This window comes from Ochlerotatus camptorhynchus, unplaced genomic scaffold (assembly GCF_037179485.1).
Source record: "Ochlerotatus camptorhynchus isolate MF236.1 unplaced genomic scaffold, CSIRO-AGI_Acam_v1.1 ptg000423l, whole genome shotgun sequence".
Lineage (NCBI taxonomy): Eukaryota > Metazoa > Arthropoda > Insecta > Diptera > Culicidae > Ochlerotatus > Ochlerotatus camptorhynchus.
Window position 1 is genome coordinate 327,775 of NW_027040909.1, and position 16,793 is coordinate 344,567.

General features: G+C 36.5%; 1 protein-coding gene and 1 long non-coding RNA gene across 2 annotated transcripts in view; one reads left to right on the top strand and one right to left on the bottom strand.

The window, feature by feature from the left end:
- LOC135711186 (uncharacterized) overlaps positions 1 to 16,793 on the top strand; it is a 239,414-nt gene that overhangs the window by 198,444 nt on the left and 24,177 nt on the right. The window lies entirely within an intron of this gene.
- Positions 1 to 16,793, bottom strand: part of LOC135711166 (synaptic vesicle membrane protein VAT-1 homolog-like) — a 176,055-nt gene that overhangs the window by 104,988 nt on the left and 54,274 nt on the right. Inside the window, exon 3 of the mRNA XM_065233933.1 lies at positions 16,038 to 16,506. Coding sequence (XP_065090005.1) covers positions 16,038 to 16,369 — 332 coding nt within the window. The 5' untranslated portion in view covers positions 16,370 to 16,506. The remainder of the gene's footprint in view (positions 1 to 16,037; positions 16,507 to 16,793) is intronic.

Here is a 16,793-nt window from a genome sequence, read left to right on the forward strand (position 1 = left end):
AGCTGCATTTTTATGAGATTCTCCGGAAAACAAAGTTTTGCGCTCGATCAAAGTTTCGTAAGGAACCATGCCGGTTTGTTCGCTGTTGTAGATGACGATGATGATGGTGCCTGTTTGTGTTTGTGGTAAGCAATCAATGTCAGAGGATACCTACTCGGCAGTGCTTTAGTCATTGACCGATGACGGCGTTGATGATTCCGGCATGGAAAATTAACGATTCGTTAAGCGATAAGAGAAATTGATACTACGCTTCAGCTTGTTTCTGATAACAGCAAGTGGTGCAAATGGGTAAACGAATGTTTGCACTGCATTACGACATTTTGGTGAAAGGTTCACTGATTGTGGAAACGATCGATAATGGGAAAGAAAAGATGACTTATGTGTGACGCCAATATTCGAATGAACATTTGGCCAAATGGGAAATTCTCGGTTGTAATGCCTTCCTTAGACTAACCATGAAATGGTATTTTTTAATCAAATTACGTATTTAAACGTGCTTAAAAAATAATTATAACTATCAGCAAAGAATTATTTCAACAGCGCAATTGCAATATCCTTAGAACCCACCAAAGTACGAATTTAATGCCGCAACTAATGGAATCATCGATGGGCTCACTTTCATCTAATTTCAAACATTCGCTGCCCGAGCGATTTTTTTTTCTTTCGTGACATTTGAAAGTATGTACACCATATTTTTAACGTGGATGAAGTGCATCGTATTTCGGCCCCTCTTGTACTAACTCTAGTATTAAGAAACATTGTAAAAAGTGAAATGAAGTTCGGCATTTGAGCCGAAATCGTGGTAGGCCACGCACGTATCGTCTTCTATAAAAGGACTTGAGATGTATCTTGTCGGGCAGCTTGCAGTAGTCTCAGCTTGCCGCTTGCTTGAGATTTTATAATACTGCTGTTGGAACAATTTGTGCCAGCTGGCTCCAAATTTGGTGAGATCCATCCATTTCATAAGCTTTAATATCAGTAAGAACACGAAATGCATTTATAAATGCATCAACTTTAACACTAACTACGACAGGACATTCTTGTTGCCGCGGGTATTGTGGATTTTCCAGGTACTCGGTTCAAGCTTCAGTTCGCTGCGGTGGCTCTATAGCACGAATAAGGGTGTCTATGTGATATTTTACTGAGCCTCTTGTGTACATTAGTACATCCTTTTCCCAAAAATTGTTGAGGACACCCTGTCTTGCCTCAAAAGTTATCCTTTTTAAAGTACTGATGAAGAATCGTTGTCCGACCGCAAGCACATCAGGTTTGATTATAAAGCCGGATCAGTAATATCCCCATGTAACAATTTAACAGCCTTTTGGCATTCACTCTGATTTATTGTGGTTTTATAACGGGTATAAGCAATCTTTTAAGTTTAAATACAGCATTGGTGAACAAACTTTTAAAGTCTGACGATAAAATTAGAAAGTGTCTGGTTTTAAAAATGAATTTAATGCAGCACTCTATCTTTTTATAAAACTGTTCAGTAAATCAATTGGTATTTGTTTTATTGATGTCACGACAAAATTCTCCTTAAAGACGTGCTATCATTATAAAAACAATTATGAAAACGTTCGGTCTCAAACGGGATCAAAAAGCATATATTGATGCATTTTGGTGTTAATGAAGTGTATTACAAAACCTCCCACTGTTTAAAAATAAAACTAAAAAGATGGATCCGCCTAGAGGCAGAGAAAAGCATAATCGAGTGGGATTTTCAAACGCAGAATCACAAGGAAATGCCAAAGGATAATCGAGTAATAATTCTAGCAATGCTATCGACGGAAGAGAAAAGGAATCCATTTCTAGAACTTTTTGGGAGGGCAGCTCTGACAAAATCGGTCAATAACAACAGAGCAGCCGACTGAGAGGAGCGAAGTGAATGCGGTTTACGAAGAACTGGAAGCCATCAAATTAGACGCCCAAAATTGATGGAAATACCTGCCTTCTCCAGAAATAACATTGCGATGATGATCCGAATATCATCAGTGCCAAACTGGGACTACGGAAAACTGCTGACAGGAAACTCATCCGGAAGAAGGAAAACTTTTCGGGAACGATTGAGCTTCCACCTGTTCCAAGTTACGTAGACTCACTTCCTGAGTAACTGCTTCCAATAGATGAATTTCCCTTATCAAGGATGTCACGTTGATTGCGTTGATCCAACGCTGGAGTAGAATATTGTTGCAATGATCGCACAACAAAACTATCGAAAGCTAAACAAATTTAGACGTTTAAATTTTTCTAGGCAACTTTGCCACCATTAATGCCGTCATAAAACTAAACGGAATAGGATGAAGCAAAATGGCTTCAGATAAAAACAATTTAGTCTGCAAATTATCTTCATTTTTTGCATTTGTTAGCGATTTCATGAAAACAAAACAGCTTTTTTCACAAATGGCTTATGGAAAATTAATGTTAATGCTACCGCCATATTGTTATTATTCTATTTGCTTTTTTACAATCTTCGTCTTTTCAAGATGTTTTTCCTTTAAAATAACATTATTCTAATCAATTCATCAATGAGCAGTAATAGAAAATACGAAAATCATCAAATTTTCTCGGCTGTGAGCAATGATAAACATAACATATAAGTATATTTTGTTTCCTAAATTAAAAATAATTAGTCAAATCAGCGTTTTCCGAAGGCGGACTTATTTTCTTCGATTTTCCGAAGCACATTTTGCATTAGATTTAATCTGTCACCTAAAAATAGACCACAATATGAGTTTCGATAATTTTAGTAATTCTTTCATTTTCCAATGATTAGGATATTTATGAGAATTTTTTCCCGATTCATTTTTAAACAATGTATGTATGTATCCTTTTTCATCTTGATTGATGCTTTATTTTTAGTGCGCTTAGCAAGCGTCAAAGACAAATGACACAAGTATTGGTACTAAATGGCTTTTATTGTACTTTTAATAAGGATTTCAAACGGTTCTCATGCATTCGTCATATAACCTTGTTGCAGCAAATCAATCTTGAAGTGCCTTGAATATATGCCCTTCAAAACCTTCTCCAGGGTGGGCCAACTAGACAGATTCTTAATGAGGTCTTAATGAGGTTTTCATTAACACAATTATCTCATCAAATCATGCTAGTTGCCCTATCCAAAATAGATCATCTAATAGGGATGATGCAAGGACAAGCTGGCAAAATTGAGGAAGATGTCCAGACGATTGTTGAATAAAACTAAAGCTACTTCAGATTAGGGTCAATACAAAAAGGCCCTAACTGAATACAACAGATAATTGATGCGAGCTACACGGAAGGATTGGAGACGGGTATGTGGAGACATCAATAACGCTTCAGCAGCTGCAAGGATGCGTAAAGTTCTTTCAGAAGACCATTAAAATTGTCTAGGCAGCCTAAAAAAAGGTAGCTTTACAGCTGACTTTTCTGAAACAGTAGAAGAGAGGGCTTGAATGTAAACCCTTCAAAAACTGTTATAGTACCTTTCACCAAAAGAACATGTTGGTATAGCTTACTCTAGATGGTGTTCAAATTAAGTTCGCGGAAGAGGCCAAGTATCTAGGTGTTACTTTCGACCGGAAACTAAATTGGAAGTCTCATCTAGATAAGGTTATCACTACACACTAAGATTTTGGTTCCGTGTTCGGTAAATTTTACCCAAATCAGAACAGCTGAATGTTCGCTAAAACTTTGACCTTCATTTTAAAGGCTATTGAATCTGAAAATCATTTTAAAACATGTTCAACCTTGTTTAAATGATCAAATCTTGTCATTTTAGTGGAGATTTAGTTTCAAAGTAGCTGAAAAGCAATGGAATTCAATTGCATAAATTTTACCGAACAGTGCAGCTATTCAGATTTCGGTAAAAATTACCGAAGTCGGCGATAATTTCTAAGTGTGTATGGCTACAAATGCGCTGTGGGACTGTAGTAAAGCTGTGCGGAAAACGTGGGGACTACGACCGAATATGGTACACTGGATATATTCGGCCATAGTTTGACCAAAAATTACCTGTGTGCTTCACATGAAGTAACCGCTCAAAAGAAGTTAGGAAAACTGCAAAGACTTGTGCTTGTATATCAATGACAAGGGGAAATGAAAAGTACACCGTCTGTTGCCTTGGATGCCTTTCTCAATATTTTGCCCTTGTATCAATTTGTTAAATTACAGGCAGAAAAAAGTGGGTGCAAAATAATATTTTAGATCGCAATCTGATTGGGCATTTGACTATCCTTAAGGATTTCAACTTAAATTCAGCTGTTAATACAGTGGAGGATTGGATAGTAACGAAGACAAACTATGATGTTCCCTTCAAAGTGGTCAATCAAGCCGCCATATATGCGAATCTGGTGGACCAGGATCTATTGTATTTTACACCAACGGGTCGAAAATGGGTGAAAATACTGGAGCTGGGGTCCATGGTACTGGAATCAGTAAAGTTGTATCAATGGCACATAGTCCCACAGTATTTCAAGCAGAAATTTAAGCTATCATTGAATGTGTGAATATCTGCCTGATAAGGAAATTCAGGTTTGCTAAGATCTGTATTTTTTGGGACAGCCAAGCAGCTCTTAATGCGCTTAAGTCATTTACATGCCGATCAAAGCTAGTGTGGGAATGCATTCTTTCTCTAAAACAATTGTCCGAAACGAACGAAGTTACATAATACTGGGTGCCCGGTCATTGTGGTATTGAAGGAAATGCAAATGCTGACAGTCTAGCAAGACAAGCTTCTGCATCGAGCTTCATCGTTCCGGGACCATTTTTTTGAAGTCCCTGTGTGCGCTCCGAGAAGTTTAGCGACTGCCGTTTGTCATTTTGTAAACGAAACAGCAGAACTGCTGTTCAATCAAAGAATGTCAATATTTGGAAAAGGGATATTAGAACCGTTTGAAATTTGGCAAAGCAATCCCAACAGGGTGTTAGACTTTTTTTTTTTTTAAATGGGTTGAACCTAGTTGGGAATGCATGCTATGTCAACTAATGTCCATTGGCGTAGCTAGAAAATTTGTCTGGAGGGGGCCTGTGGGGGGGGGGGGGTCCTGTTATTTTTTTTTATTTTGCTAAACTACGGTTAAATAAAAAGTCGCGAAAAATGCCTGTTCATTTTTTCTGTGTACAATAATATGGCATTGAGCCTTACTTTCATTTTAATGGTGAAACAATAAATTTAATTATATTTATTCCATAGCAACGATTCTGACCTCGATTGGGGGAGCCTTAGCCTTACTTAATTTGGACAAGTATCCTTTGTTCATGCTTTTTTGTAATGAAATCACATAGCGTCCGGATGTCATAAATTTAAGCATATCAAAATAAGAAAATGCTCATAGTTAGGTGTGAATTTTGTAACTAGTTTTATTTTTTTTTAGATTTTGAAAATTTTATCATCAGTGAAATCTCAGACATAGGAACCAAAATTAAATTCTAGGAGTTTGAATTTTAAACATGGTAAAGTGCACACGGAATAAATATCATTCTTTTAGGACGCCTGGCAAAAATTATGAAAAGTTAATAACTTCTCTTCTTTGAAATTTATGCCCGAAATTCAGCTGCTGGAGTGCTAATTCTTGACAATATAGCTAAATCACAGAGGCACGGGTATTTCCTATAGATAATGTACAAACATGGCCATACAATGTAGATTCATCATTCAAGATTCCATCAGTGGCAATTAGGTGGAAAACATTTGAATACCTTAATCCGGAAATAAATTGATCACTATTTAACGTAAATATGCTCCATCGTCCTGTAAGATTTCTTATAATACTGGATGTTTTGTTAATTTTTAGGACATTTTTGAAATCTTAAATTTGAAAATATCGATATGGGGGGAAATTGATCAATCCCTCAAATGGCTTCCCAGTGCTTTTTTTTAGAAATTGTTCTTATTAAATGTGGATTCACTGAATCCGATGCAGATGCTAAAGCCCTTGTTTGAAAAGTATTTTCAGCAGAAATTCAAAAAAAAATGTCTTAAATGCTCAGTTCCGCCTAAATGTAGGCAATTTCATTCAAATTCACTAGTAATTTTGATAAAACCCTGGATTTCTGGATATTTTAAACCTTCTACCGCAATTTGTTAAATAATTCGAATTCATTGACACTTAGTTTAGTAAAAAATGCTACTTGAATGGTAATGACATTAATCGTCTATATGGAGATCTTTTGAATATTTCCTGCTGTCTAAGAAGGATGTTTGAAAGAATATCCTATAACTTATGCAACGTTTCCTGAACATCTACTAAACTCCCTTAAGTTTTACTAAATATCCTTAACTTCTACGAAGTTCCCTGATTTTATTCCAAATTCCATATGTTGTTAATATATCTTAATTCTACGAAGATCTCTGAACATCTTTGTACTTCTGGAAGGCACCTATCATCTACACATATTCATGAACATCTGGAAAGTTCCTTGCAAATTAACGAAGTTTCTAAAACCTCCAACAAGTTCATGCAGCTTTTTCGAATTAAGATCTCGGACAAACTGTCTTCTTAAGAATCTTCTACAAAATTCCCTGAACTTTTTCAAAATTCCTTACATTTATACGAAGTTTAACGCAAAATGCTTCGAAATTCGCAAAACTTCTACAAAGTTTGCTGTACTTTTACGTTTCTCGTTGATTTTCCGCGAAGTTCCACGAACGAAATTTCTTGAATTTGTACGTAATCTTCAAAACTATTCCAAATCCATGGGGCTTCAAAAAAGTGCCCTGAAATTGTACAGAGGTTCCCGATCGATCAATAATGAGGTTCCCTGAAATAAAATAATGTTTCCTTAACTTCTAAGAAGGTTCTCAAATTTAAATAAAGTTTCCACTTCTACGCAGTTTGCAGAACTTTCCCAAGTTCCTTGATTCTACGAATTTTTCTGTAGAATTCCCAGATTTTCTAATAAGTTTCCTCAATTTCTACGATGTTCCCTGAACTTCTTAGAAGTAATTGAAGTTTTACGAAGTTCCCAAAAGTTAAATTAAAATCCCTGGGCTCATGGCCAGTTAGTAGAGCTTGAATACGTCTTATTATGTCATCAATTATATATCGATATAAGATGATTTCTCAAAATTCCCTGGCACCAGCTTTGGCAAAATACCGGCGAATAAAAAAAACACTAAAAGTTCTGAGGGAGCCTCTCTTGGCACCCCCATTAGGTACGTCAATGCTAATGTCTATCACACCTTACTTGTGAAATATGATTCAAACAACAACGCAGTTGTAAAAAGTACTGAACTTCACAGGGCACGGAGCATAAAATTTGATCAAACTATCCACAGTTCTATTTGTCCAACGCCCTCAACTGGGTTAAAGGTAGGGGATAATACACAAACGCGTAGCCTTGATAAAATGAATTTATAATAATAATGCACCGTCATTGATGTTATAGTGATTTTTATTATGTGCTGTGTTCATCTGTTCTTGTGGATTGACATCAAAATAATTGAAAACATGTTTTCTCTTTTTCCAATGTTTCGGTCCTGTAAAATGAATTCTTGAACAAGGTCCAATAACAGAATGGTGTTAAGTGTTTTCACAAATTAAGACTGCAGAGACAAATCGGAGGAATATAACCCACATACTGTTGAATCACCAAATAATTCAACTGATATAATATTATTACGGATACAAGGCTTTTTTAAGGTAGAACGTATGAGCTATTACAATCACCAACCGACACACAGCAGATTGCGACTTTCGTCTAATAAAACAAAACTGCACTTTTCCTATCGCCGTCGGTGGGGTTATCAGTGCTGAACCAATCCCGGACAGCGTACCCTTCTTGTGCCAACACCGAGAATTAACAAGTCAATAAAAAAAAAACTTTAGGATGACACCTTTTGACCCGGTTATGTGCAGCTCCAGTGATAACGAGCGTGACAGTGATTAACCCGTTGCTCAAATTTGTTCAACGACTTCCGTCCCGGCTGATAAGACCATTTTTGCGCACATAATTTCGCATGTTTGTCCCCGCAAATTAAAAGCGATTTCAAATTAATTTCTGTCAGAATTTGAAAGCCCTCCTTCTGCAACCTGCTGCGAAAACTTTTCGCCATCACAATGAGAGAAAAAAAATAACAATAAAATACCAAATAGATCACCCCATGCGGACAATTTATGGCCATTACTGCGGACGGCATGCGGTCGGTCGGCCTCACGCGCCGGCTACTGAGTAAAGCTGTTAAAATGCCATCAAGCGGTCGGCCACCACCGAAATGTGCAGCCAGACCTAACGATCCATGAAAGTTTTCACTTTCACACAGCAAAGGTTTTCCGATCCTCGTTACCCTCTGGGTATGTGCGTGAGCTCACTCAAGCCGTCCGGGTTGCATTGTAGTTTGGATCCTAACCAGTAACTGGTAGGAGAGTAGAGAAAATTGTGTTTCTGTTCGGAAGTTTTCCCATTGCTCTTTACTTAACTTTTTTTTTCAGCAATTCCACGTCCCACTGCTCCAGTGCTGCTGTCGGTGGGTGGAAAGTGAAACTTGAGTCTCACTAAAAACTATTGCGGTTGAGAAGCTTTGCTATTTTTAAACCGATAAGCAAACTTTTAATAAGCATTGCTGCACTTTTTCCTCTTCCATTTTAGGTGTTCGGATGATGATTGGAATTGAATTTCTACTATTTTGTTTGGTACGAGGTTTAGATGAGTCCTCTTTAAGTGGACATTTCAACTGCTATTTAAATATATTTTAAGAAAGTTTTTACATTTTACGGTCCATTTCACATCGTTAAGGTTACATTGCAAATTTTAAGAGAAATTAATTTTGAATCAATTTCACATTATAAATCAATGGTATTTTACGTCTTCGTCAATTCCTTTACTTATCATCGTCAAAGAGTAAACGAGGTCCTAGAACGTTGAGTACTCGATTTTGTCCAAATGATGCCCTAAGAATTATGCATTTTCATGCAAGAAACGAGCCCACGATTTACACCCCCTGACAATAGTAGGTAATACCTAAAGTTGACGAAGCCGTAATTAACCCAAAATAATAGGAAGCATACTCAACAAAAGGGTAGCAATTTAAAATTTGTATGTTTTGTGGGAGCTGATATTTATGCTTTTGAAGTTTCACGCTTAGGCTTCCTTAGAGTATCACCTTAAAAAGCTCGTTTTATGGCCGTTTTTAAAATTAGGGTGGTTCTCAAATTATTGATATAGGTAATATAACTTACATATTTTTCAAAGTAAAGACGTATGTTCTTCAGCAAAGTTGTAGTTGAGATGATTTCAAGTTACTTTGATTAAGAAACATTTGTTCAATCTCTTAACGTTCCCATTTTTCAAATTACTTTAAAATATAAAAAAACACCCAAAGTCAAATCAGAAAAAAATGCTTTAAAATGATATAACTTTTCTAAGGCAAAGTAGCTTAAAATCATCTCAGCCTCATTTTGGCTGAAGATCATGTGTCATTATTTTCAAAAACTAAAAAGTTAGTCTTTTTTCATATCAACCATTTGAGGACCTCCCTTATTACAAAAATCGCCAAAAGAAGAAACTGTTTTAAGCTGAACAAGTTCACACAAATTCTCTAAACACTTTTTTGTCTTGCTTAAATATCATCTTGTACTTCTGTAAATGGTAGTAATTCGTAAATCATGAGAGATATAAATTTACTTTTCTCGACAAAAATATGTATTTCAACAAGCTCTAAAAATCATTTGAAGATGATTTTCATGGAAAAAGAAAAGAAAAAGGTAGAGCTAAAAAACCGAATTTTTCAGGAAAACCCTAGGTCTATTCAAAAAAATTGCTCCAAAATGAGAACAGTACGAGAATTTAAAAATGTTTCTTCAGTGAAGTAGCTTGAAATCATCTAAGCATGCGTTTTTACTTTCAAAAATGAAAAAAAAAATAGTTTTTCTTTAACAATATCTAACTTGAGGACCACCCTAATTTAAAAAACGGCTAAAGGAAAGCACATTTCAAGCTGAAAATGTTTGCATAAGACCCTACACCTGTAAAACTTAAGATAAATTCATTAGGATTTTTGTCTAACGAAATTCTTATCCTGGATCGGGCCTGCATGGCCAATGAGAACAACTTAACATTGAGTCAAATTTGACTAACAATGGCGTTCAGTTGAATCATAAAATTTTCATAGATTTTCCAGAAAAAAAAAAACTTTTGGAATATGAGGAAAATCTAGGGATATTTCACTCAGTATATTAGTATGCTCTTAGACTGAGTCAAATTTTCGTTCATTTAATTCATCTTCATGCAGTTTTTCCTGGAAAAGTGAGGAAAATTTTAATGCTACAGTTATTTAACACAGCAAAACATAATATTGATATCACATCAGAGGGGATGCACTTCAATCGTATCGAAAATATGGTGTAATATTACTTGCCAAAAAAGAGAAAATTATCATTAATATAGTGCATGAACTGACATTACGCTGCTTTCACTGCATTTGTTTATTTTTGTGGGAATAAAAATTACATGAGATTTTCGACATGATTGAAGTGCATCCTCTTGGATGTAATATTAAAATTAATTTTTTGCTGTGAAGGTTGCTTTCATGGCATTGGCCACATCTTGCTGGACCTCATTAATGAATCATTGCTAACTGGACACGTGCCACTGGTGTGGAAGGAATCCTATGTTGTTCCTATTCAAAAAGTTGCTGGAACTATTAAAACCAAAGAGTATCATCATATATGTTGCATACATTTGAGAAAATTTTAGATGACCTACTGTTGGAGTATATAAATAGTAATAGTTTGTTGATACCGGAACAATCGGGATATCAGAAAGGTTATTATTGTGAAACCACGTTGAATTTGGTATCAGCGAAGTGGAAAGATGACTTGAAGCGTAAAGATTCGATTGATGCTGTTTTTTTGGATCTAAAACGCGCTTTTAAAACAATTACGACAAATCAAGCGCTTTGGAATTACGAGTACTGTATATAGATGGTTCGAAAGCTATTTGTGTGACTGAATTCAACGGACTTTTTTTAATGATTCTGTTTCCAGTCCCGTGGGGAATAACCTTGGAGTGCGCCAGGGAAATGTATTAGAGCCGCTTTTATTTATTTTGTATTTATTACGGCATTGGACGTGCTTTACAATTTTGCGACATTAATCTTTTGGCAGATGATACTGTGTTATTCAAGGATTTAGATGCTGCCAAAGATTTGCATTCTCTAGGTAGATGGTTGAAGTATAAGCAATTGAGATTGAATGAGAATGAAAAAAATGAGAACGTCTTTGTAGTAATTGATGATGAGGCTATTGATCGCGTTCGGGGGATTAAATATTTTTGCGTGTTTATTTATGAGAAACTTAAGATCAACTCTCACATTGACAATGTCATCAATAAAATTGCCAGGAAGTATGGCATTCTATGTCGGTTGAAAAACGATTTAACTATTACCACATGTCGGTACTGTAAAGCCTTGAAGGCCTGGAACAATTCTGATGGAGCTCTTATCTATGTACTGTAAAGTTTTGAAGGCCTTGAACAATTCTGATGGAGCTCCTATCTTGAAGTTACCCCAAAATACCCATGAAGAATTCTCTTTGAACCGACCCACAGTGTCCCCAGAGTTCTATGTGAAGTTTTCAAAGAATAATCTCCAAAACTCACTACGTTTTAATTATCAAATTCTATACCAGCTCTTCACAACTCAATTATATTTTTCTCAAAAAACCGCCGAATTGCCTGCATATAATATTCATTATTTTCTTAGCTGAATTGTAATGGAATTTTAATTAAAATTCAGCTAATAATTCATCTGAAAATTGTACTCATAATGCCTTATTTGTTTTTCTAAAATTTCCTTGGAAAGCTCCTAGATGTTCAGTTCAGTGATGCTTTCCTTTGAATTTTCTTCTATTTTTCTTTGTAAATTTGGCATTAACTCTCCACAGAATTGGAGCCTATACATATCTAAGGAACTATTTTCCGATACATTATTAGTAGAATTTATTCTGATTTTTTTTATCAGGATGCCATTGGAGTTTGTGTAAGAATTGTCTTGTAATTGTTGTTAGAATTACTCACTAACCAAACAATCATTGAGAGCTGTTTGTTGGGAATACATACTTCTCGGAATTTCTTTGGAACTGTCATCACAATCATTTCTCAAATCCCCTTTAAATTCTGCTCAGAATTCGATTTAAATATCAAAATTTTTCTTAATTTTCCTCAGAATCCTCATGAATTTACCCTTACAAGTTCTGACCAAGCATGCAGTAGTTCATTACAGCTAAAATGCTATTATTCGGAACTATGAAAGTATGAGATATTATAACCATATTTTTTATTTGTAAGATGCAGGAAGAGGAGGTAAAGTTTATGTATGACACATAAAACCTATCAATTAAGCTTCCAGAGTGTCACAATTAGCGATAAGCTATAACGATGAGGGCTCACTCATCGCGATTGTTCCTTACAGCTAAAATCACTCATTGTGACCCTTTGAAAGCAAAATTGACAGGTTTTATGTGTCATACACATACATTACCTCCTCTTCTTGTATCTAACATATAAAAATTATTATTATAAGATCTCATAGTTTGATAATTTCTAAAACTAGTAGCTGTAATGTAATGAGCATTTTCAAGCTTAGTATTGAGCCTTGAAATTATACTCATAACTACCATTACTACGCCCTAGGAAATCCGTTCAGCATTCCTTAAATAATCTCTCCTTGGAATGCTGTCAAGAAAGTTATAATCTCCATAGAATTCCCTTGGAGCTATCTTCAGATTCAGATTGTTTTGGAATTATCACAATTCTCATGGAGTGGAGGCGAACCAGCCCCAGGCTGAAAGCCTCCATAATAAAGATAAATTAATTAATTAATTCTCATGGAATTTATACTAGAATACCTTCGGAGTTCTTGTTATATTTTTTAGGAAATTGCGGACAGAACTTCTTTCGTATTTTCATTAAAAATATGTTTTAATTATCCTCAGAGTTCCCGTTCAGTTATTATGAGAGCTCCTTTGAAACTTCCCCAAGAATACCTTTTGTACTTTTCCTGGACTGTACAATCTCTATGAAAATCTCCTCAATAGCACATGTAGTTCTACTCATAAGTCCCTTGGAATTGATGTTACAATTTACCTGAAGTTCTTTTCAGTTAGTCCATGGAATTTTTTCATAATTTAGAGAGAAAATCGTTGCAAAAAAGCATTCTAGGAGAAATTGATATAATGTCGACTTAAATGCCCCTAATTTGGACCCATACATAAATTCAGCAATCGACTAAATGTTCAATAGCGTCCAAAAATATCCATTAGAGCAGTCAGAAAAAAACTTCCGGGAAAGTTAAAAGAAGCTGACTGACTCCCGACATCCAAGACGGAAGAATTGTCCGGTGCAAGTTGAAAAAAAAGCTTTCAGAAAAAGTTTAGCGAAACTTCCAGAAGAAGTCGGAAGGAGCTTTCAATCTAAATCGTTAGAATTGACCAATGTCAGTCAGAAGAAACTTCAAGATCAAGTCTAGACAAATTGGAATCAACTTCCAGAAAAGATGCAGGACTCTTTCGATGGAAGTCGTAAAAAACACCCTAATAAAACTGGAACAGGCCTACGCGGAAAGATAGACGACAGTTAAGGTAACCATTCCAAGAAAACTAGAATAAATTTTCAGGCGTGACCTTAAGATTCTTTTAGGGGAAAATAAACTATCAGGATAATTTGGAAGAATCTTCCGCAGAAGGTTAGAAAAAACTTCTGAGCGATGTCTGAAGAATCTTTCAAAGGAAATCAGAAGAAACTTTCAGAGGGACCTGGAAGAAACTCCTGAAAAAAAAAGTATGGAGAAGTCGGACGACACGTCCTGGAGTAGTTGGATTTAACATCTGGAACAAGTTTACTTCCAGAGAAGTCAGACGAAACTTTTGGGGGAAGTTCAAAAAATCTTCCCGGGTAAATCAAAATATTAAAATTAAATTGATATATTTATTTAATAGGGTAAATTATGGCTTCGGCACCCATTGACTGTTTTCGGCAACCGAAATAGAATCGTTTATTTCACTGTATTTTCCCGTCAAAACTCTTCGCTGAATGTATTAAGCCGATTCCTTATCTTTTCAGCTTCAATCTGATTACATTTTTACGGCTGTGAATTCCTGTTATACCATATTTTTCTTTAAATGAAATATACATACTACAAAATACGGCTGATTTCGAGTTGCCGATAATAGAACAGCTGGTTAACACACAGTTCAAATGCAAAGGGTGCCGAAGAAAAAGAGACTGCCGACAATAGTCACTCTCACCTGAGAAGTTTGGAGCGTTGTAAAAACATGTTCAACCCGTTTTGATCAATTCTGTCGATTGGAATTGGTAGAACAGCAAGCAGCAGATAAATGTCAACAAACAAACCTGTCATGTATGTGTGTGACGCTGAGAAATCGCTAATAGAAGTTCGGACGCTGCTTAGATTGACGAGAATACGTAAATTCCCCTACTTAAGGGAATGTAGTTGTACAGAAGCTCAGCATTGATTTTCCTTCGGCTAAAATCATCCCATGGGGTGCTGTTATAATGAAAGAAATACTAAAAATTTGATTTCCAAAATCTCCACGATTTAAAAGAAAACACTTAGTTGAAGATGCTTATTTCAAATAACAGACTAAAGTGGTAATTTTTATACGATAGATGAGGAGGAAATGAAAGTATAGAATTGATAGTTCCGTTAGAGTACGGCAGTGTGAAAATTGTATATAGAGAGTAGACAGCGAGCTAGGACAGCTTTTTTAAGGAAGGTACAAATCGGTTTTATCATTGCTCTTTACCAAACTTCCCCTTTGGATAGGGATGGTAAGGGGTGCCTCCCCCCCCCCCCCCTGCCACCATTGGCAAAAAGAGATGATCGCCAACCACTCAAGTACCAACGATGTGTTTGAAACAGTTCTACCGATTTTTACCGCACTCCAGTTGTTATTTGAAGGAAGGCATCCAGTCGTAGGTTTGGAAATTGCAGCTATTGTGAGGGGGACACCCCTCACCATCCCTCTCTAAAGGGGAAGTTTGGAAAAGAGAGATGATAAAACCGATTTGTACCTTCCTTAAAAAAGCTGTCCTAGCTCGCTGTCTACTCTCTATATGCAATTTTCACACTGCCGTACTCTAAACGGCACTATCAATTCTATACTTTAATCTCACCCTCATCTATCGTATAAAAATTACCACGTTAGTCTGTTATTTGAAATTAGCATCTTCAAGCATGAAAATCGTTGACTTCACGCAGAAGTAATACCAAACATATATTCAAAGTAGAAAACACTGTCCCCTGCATTTTGATACTTCATAAGATTGTTAAGGGGAATCCTGATATCGAAAATAATTCTGGAGATATTTTGAAATAATCCTAAGGAAATTCATGAGAGATCAACTGTTCAGCAGGCAACATTAGTGTTTCTGGCGCGTATACTGCACAATACAGTGTTGCCAAAAAACAGCTGCTTAATCATGCTATAAGAGTATCAATCTCTTAAACAACTAATCACTATTTTAATTGACGTTTGACCTAAAAACTATATTTTGCAAAGTAGTAGTTTCCCAAATGAATAACTATAGAACTTTTTAACAGTGTAATATGGAGAAAGACTAGAAGAATAAGAAGTGTTGATTTCCCATAGTAATTTTCATATAAACTTCAAATCGTTTCTGCCAGGTCAGTTTCTTACCAAATAAATTCAAATTTTGAGACTAACCAGGGCCCGATTTGGAACGGTTTGAGCACTGTGGATCGAAAATGCCAAATTTTGCATCAGCCTAGTGGCCACCCTGTATGAATATTCAGTTCGGAGAAAAAAAATCAAGCCCATCATGCCATTATGTTCATTATTCAAGTAATCAATTCTTCTCATCTGTACAAACATAATAGGTTCGGATGTGTGAATGAAATACCAATTTGCTGAATAAATTTGTTTCGCTTGTGATGGCTACCGATTCACTAAGTGATGAATGAACAACCAACGAAACATTATGCTGATGATAGTTTTCCTCTCGTTTTTTTTTCTCTCTCTCTCTCTGAAATCCCTTCCTCTTAGCATAACAAACGAAAAAAAAAAAAATCTAAAAACACTCACCATGCCTTCACCCGGATCAGCACCTCTCCAGCCTGCGGGGCCGGTTCTGGCTTCTTCAGGATCTTGACGTTCTTGAATCCACCGAAACCGGTCAGCACGACGGCACGCATCTCTTTCGGCGGTGGAACGTCCTCCTTGGGTTCGGATTTGGCTTTGTCGTCGGCCGTCGTTCCATTGGTTTCCTCGGTGGATTTCTGTTCCGCTGCGGCTGGCTGATCTTCGGCGTGTCCGTTGGTGGTGACTGCCACCTCCGCCGGTGCCGCATTTTCATTCGTGGGCGAGGGGGTCTTAACCTCGGCGACAACTGCTGGAGCTTCGGTAGTTTCGGTCATTTTGATTGGGTTCGTGGAAACGTTTGTCTTTCAAACGCAGCGAAGAAACGTTTCTGGCGGCGTGGGTGCTGGAATTGCTCCTCTGGTGATTTCAGCGGAGTTCTGCGTTTGCTCGGGAACCGGTGAAGCTCCTATAGCTGTGTCAAGGTAAGAAAGGGAAAAGTGTGAAGAAGAAAATTAATTAGAGCCTATTAATCAACATCAAACGGAAGTGTCTGGCACGGCAGCGCGGAGGGTTCGACAGTGAAGGGAAGTTTAAAGGTAGATGAGGAAGGTCTACGAAGACTGAAGGCGATGTAAATATTTATAAACATGACTACAGGCTGCTACTAGAGAGAGTGGCAGAGATTTTTTTTTCTCAAATGAGGTGCACTTTGAACATTGTTCGGCTGATAATTGTTGTTTGCTTTTTATGCTTCTTTAG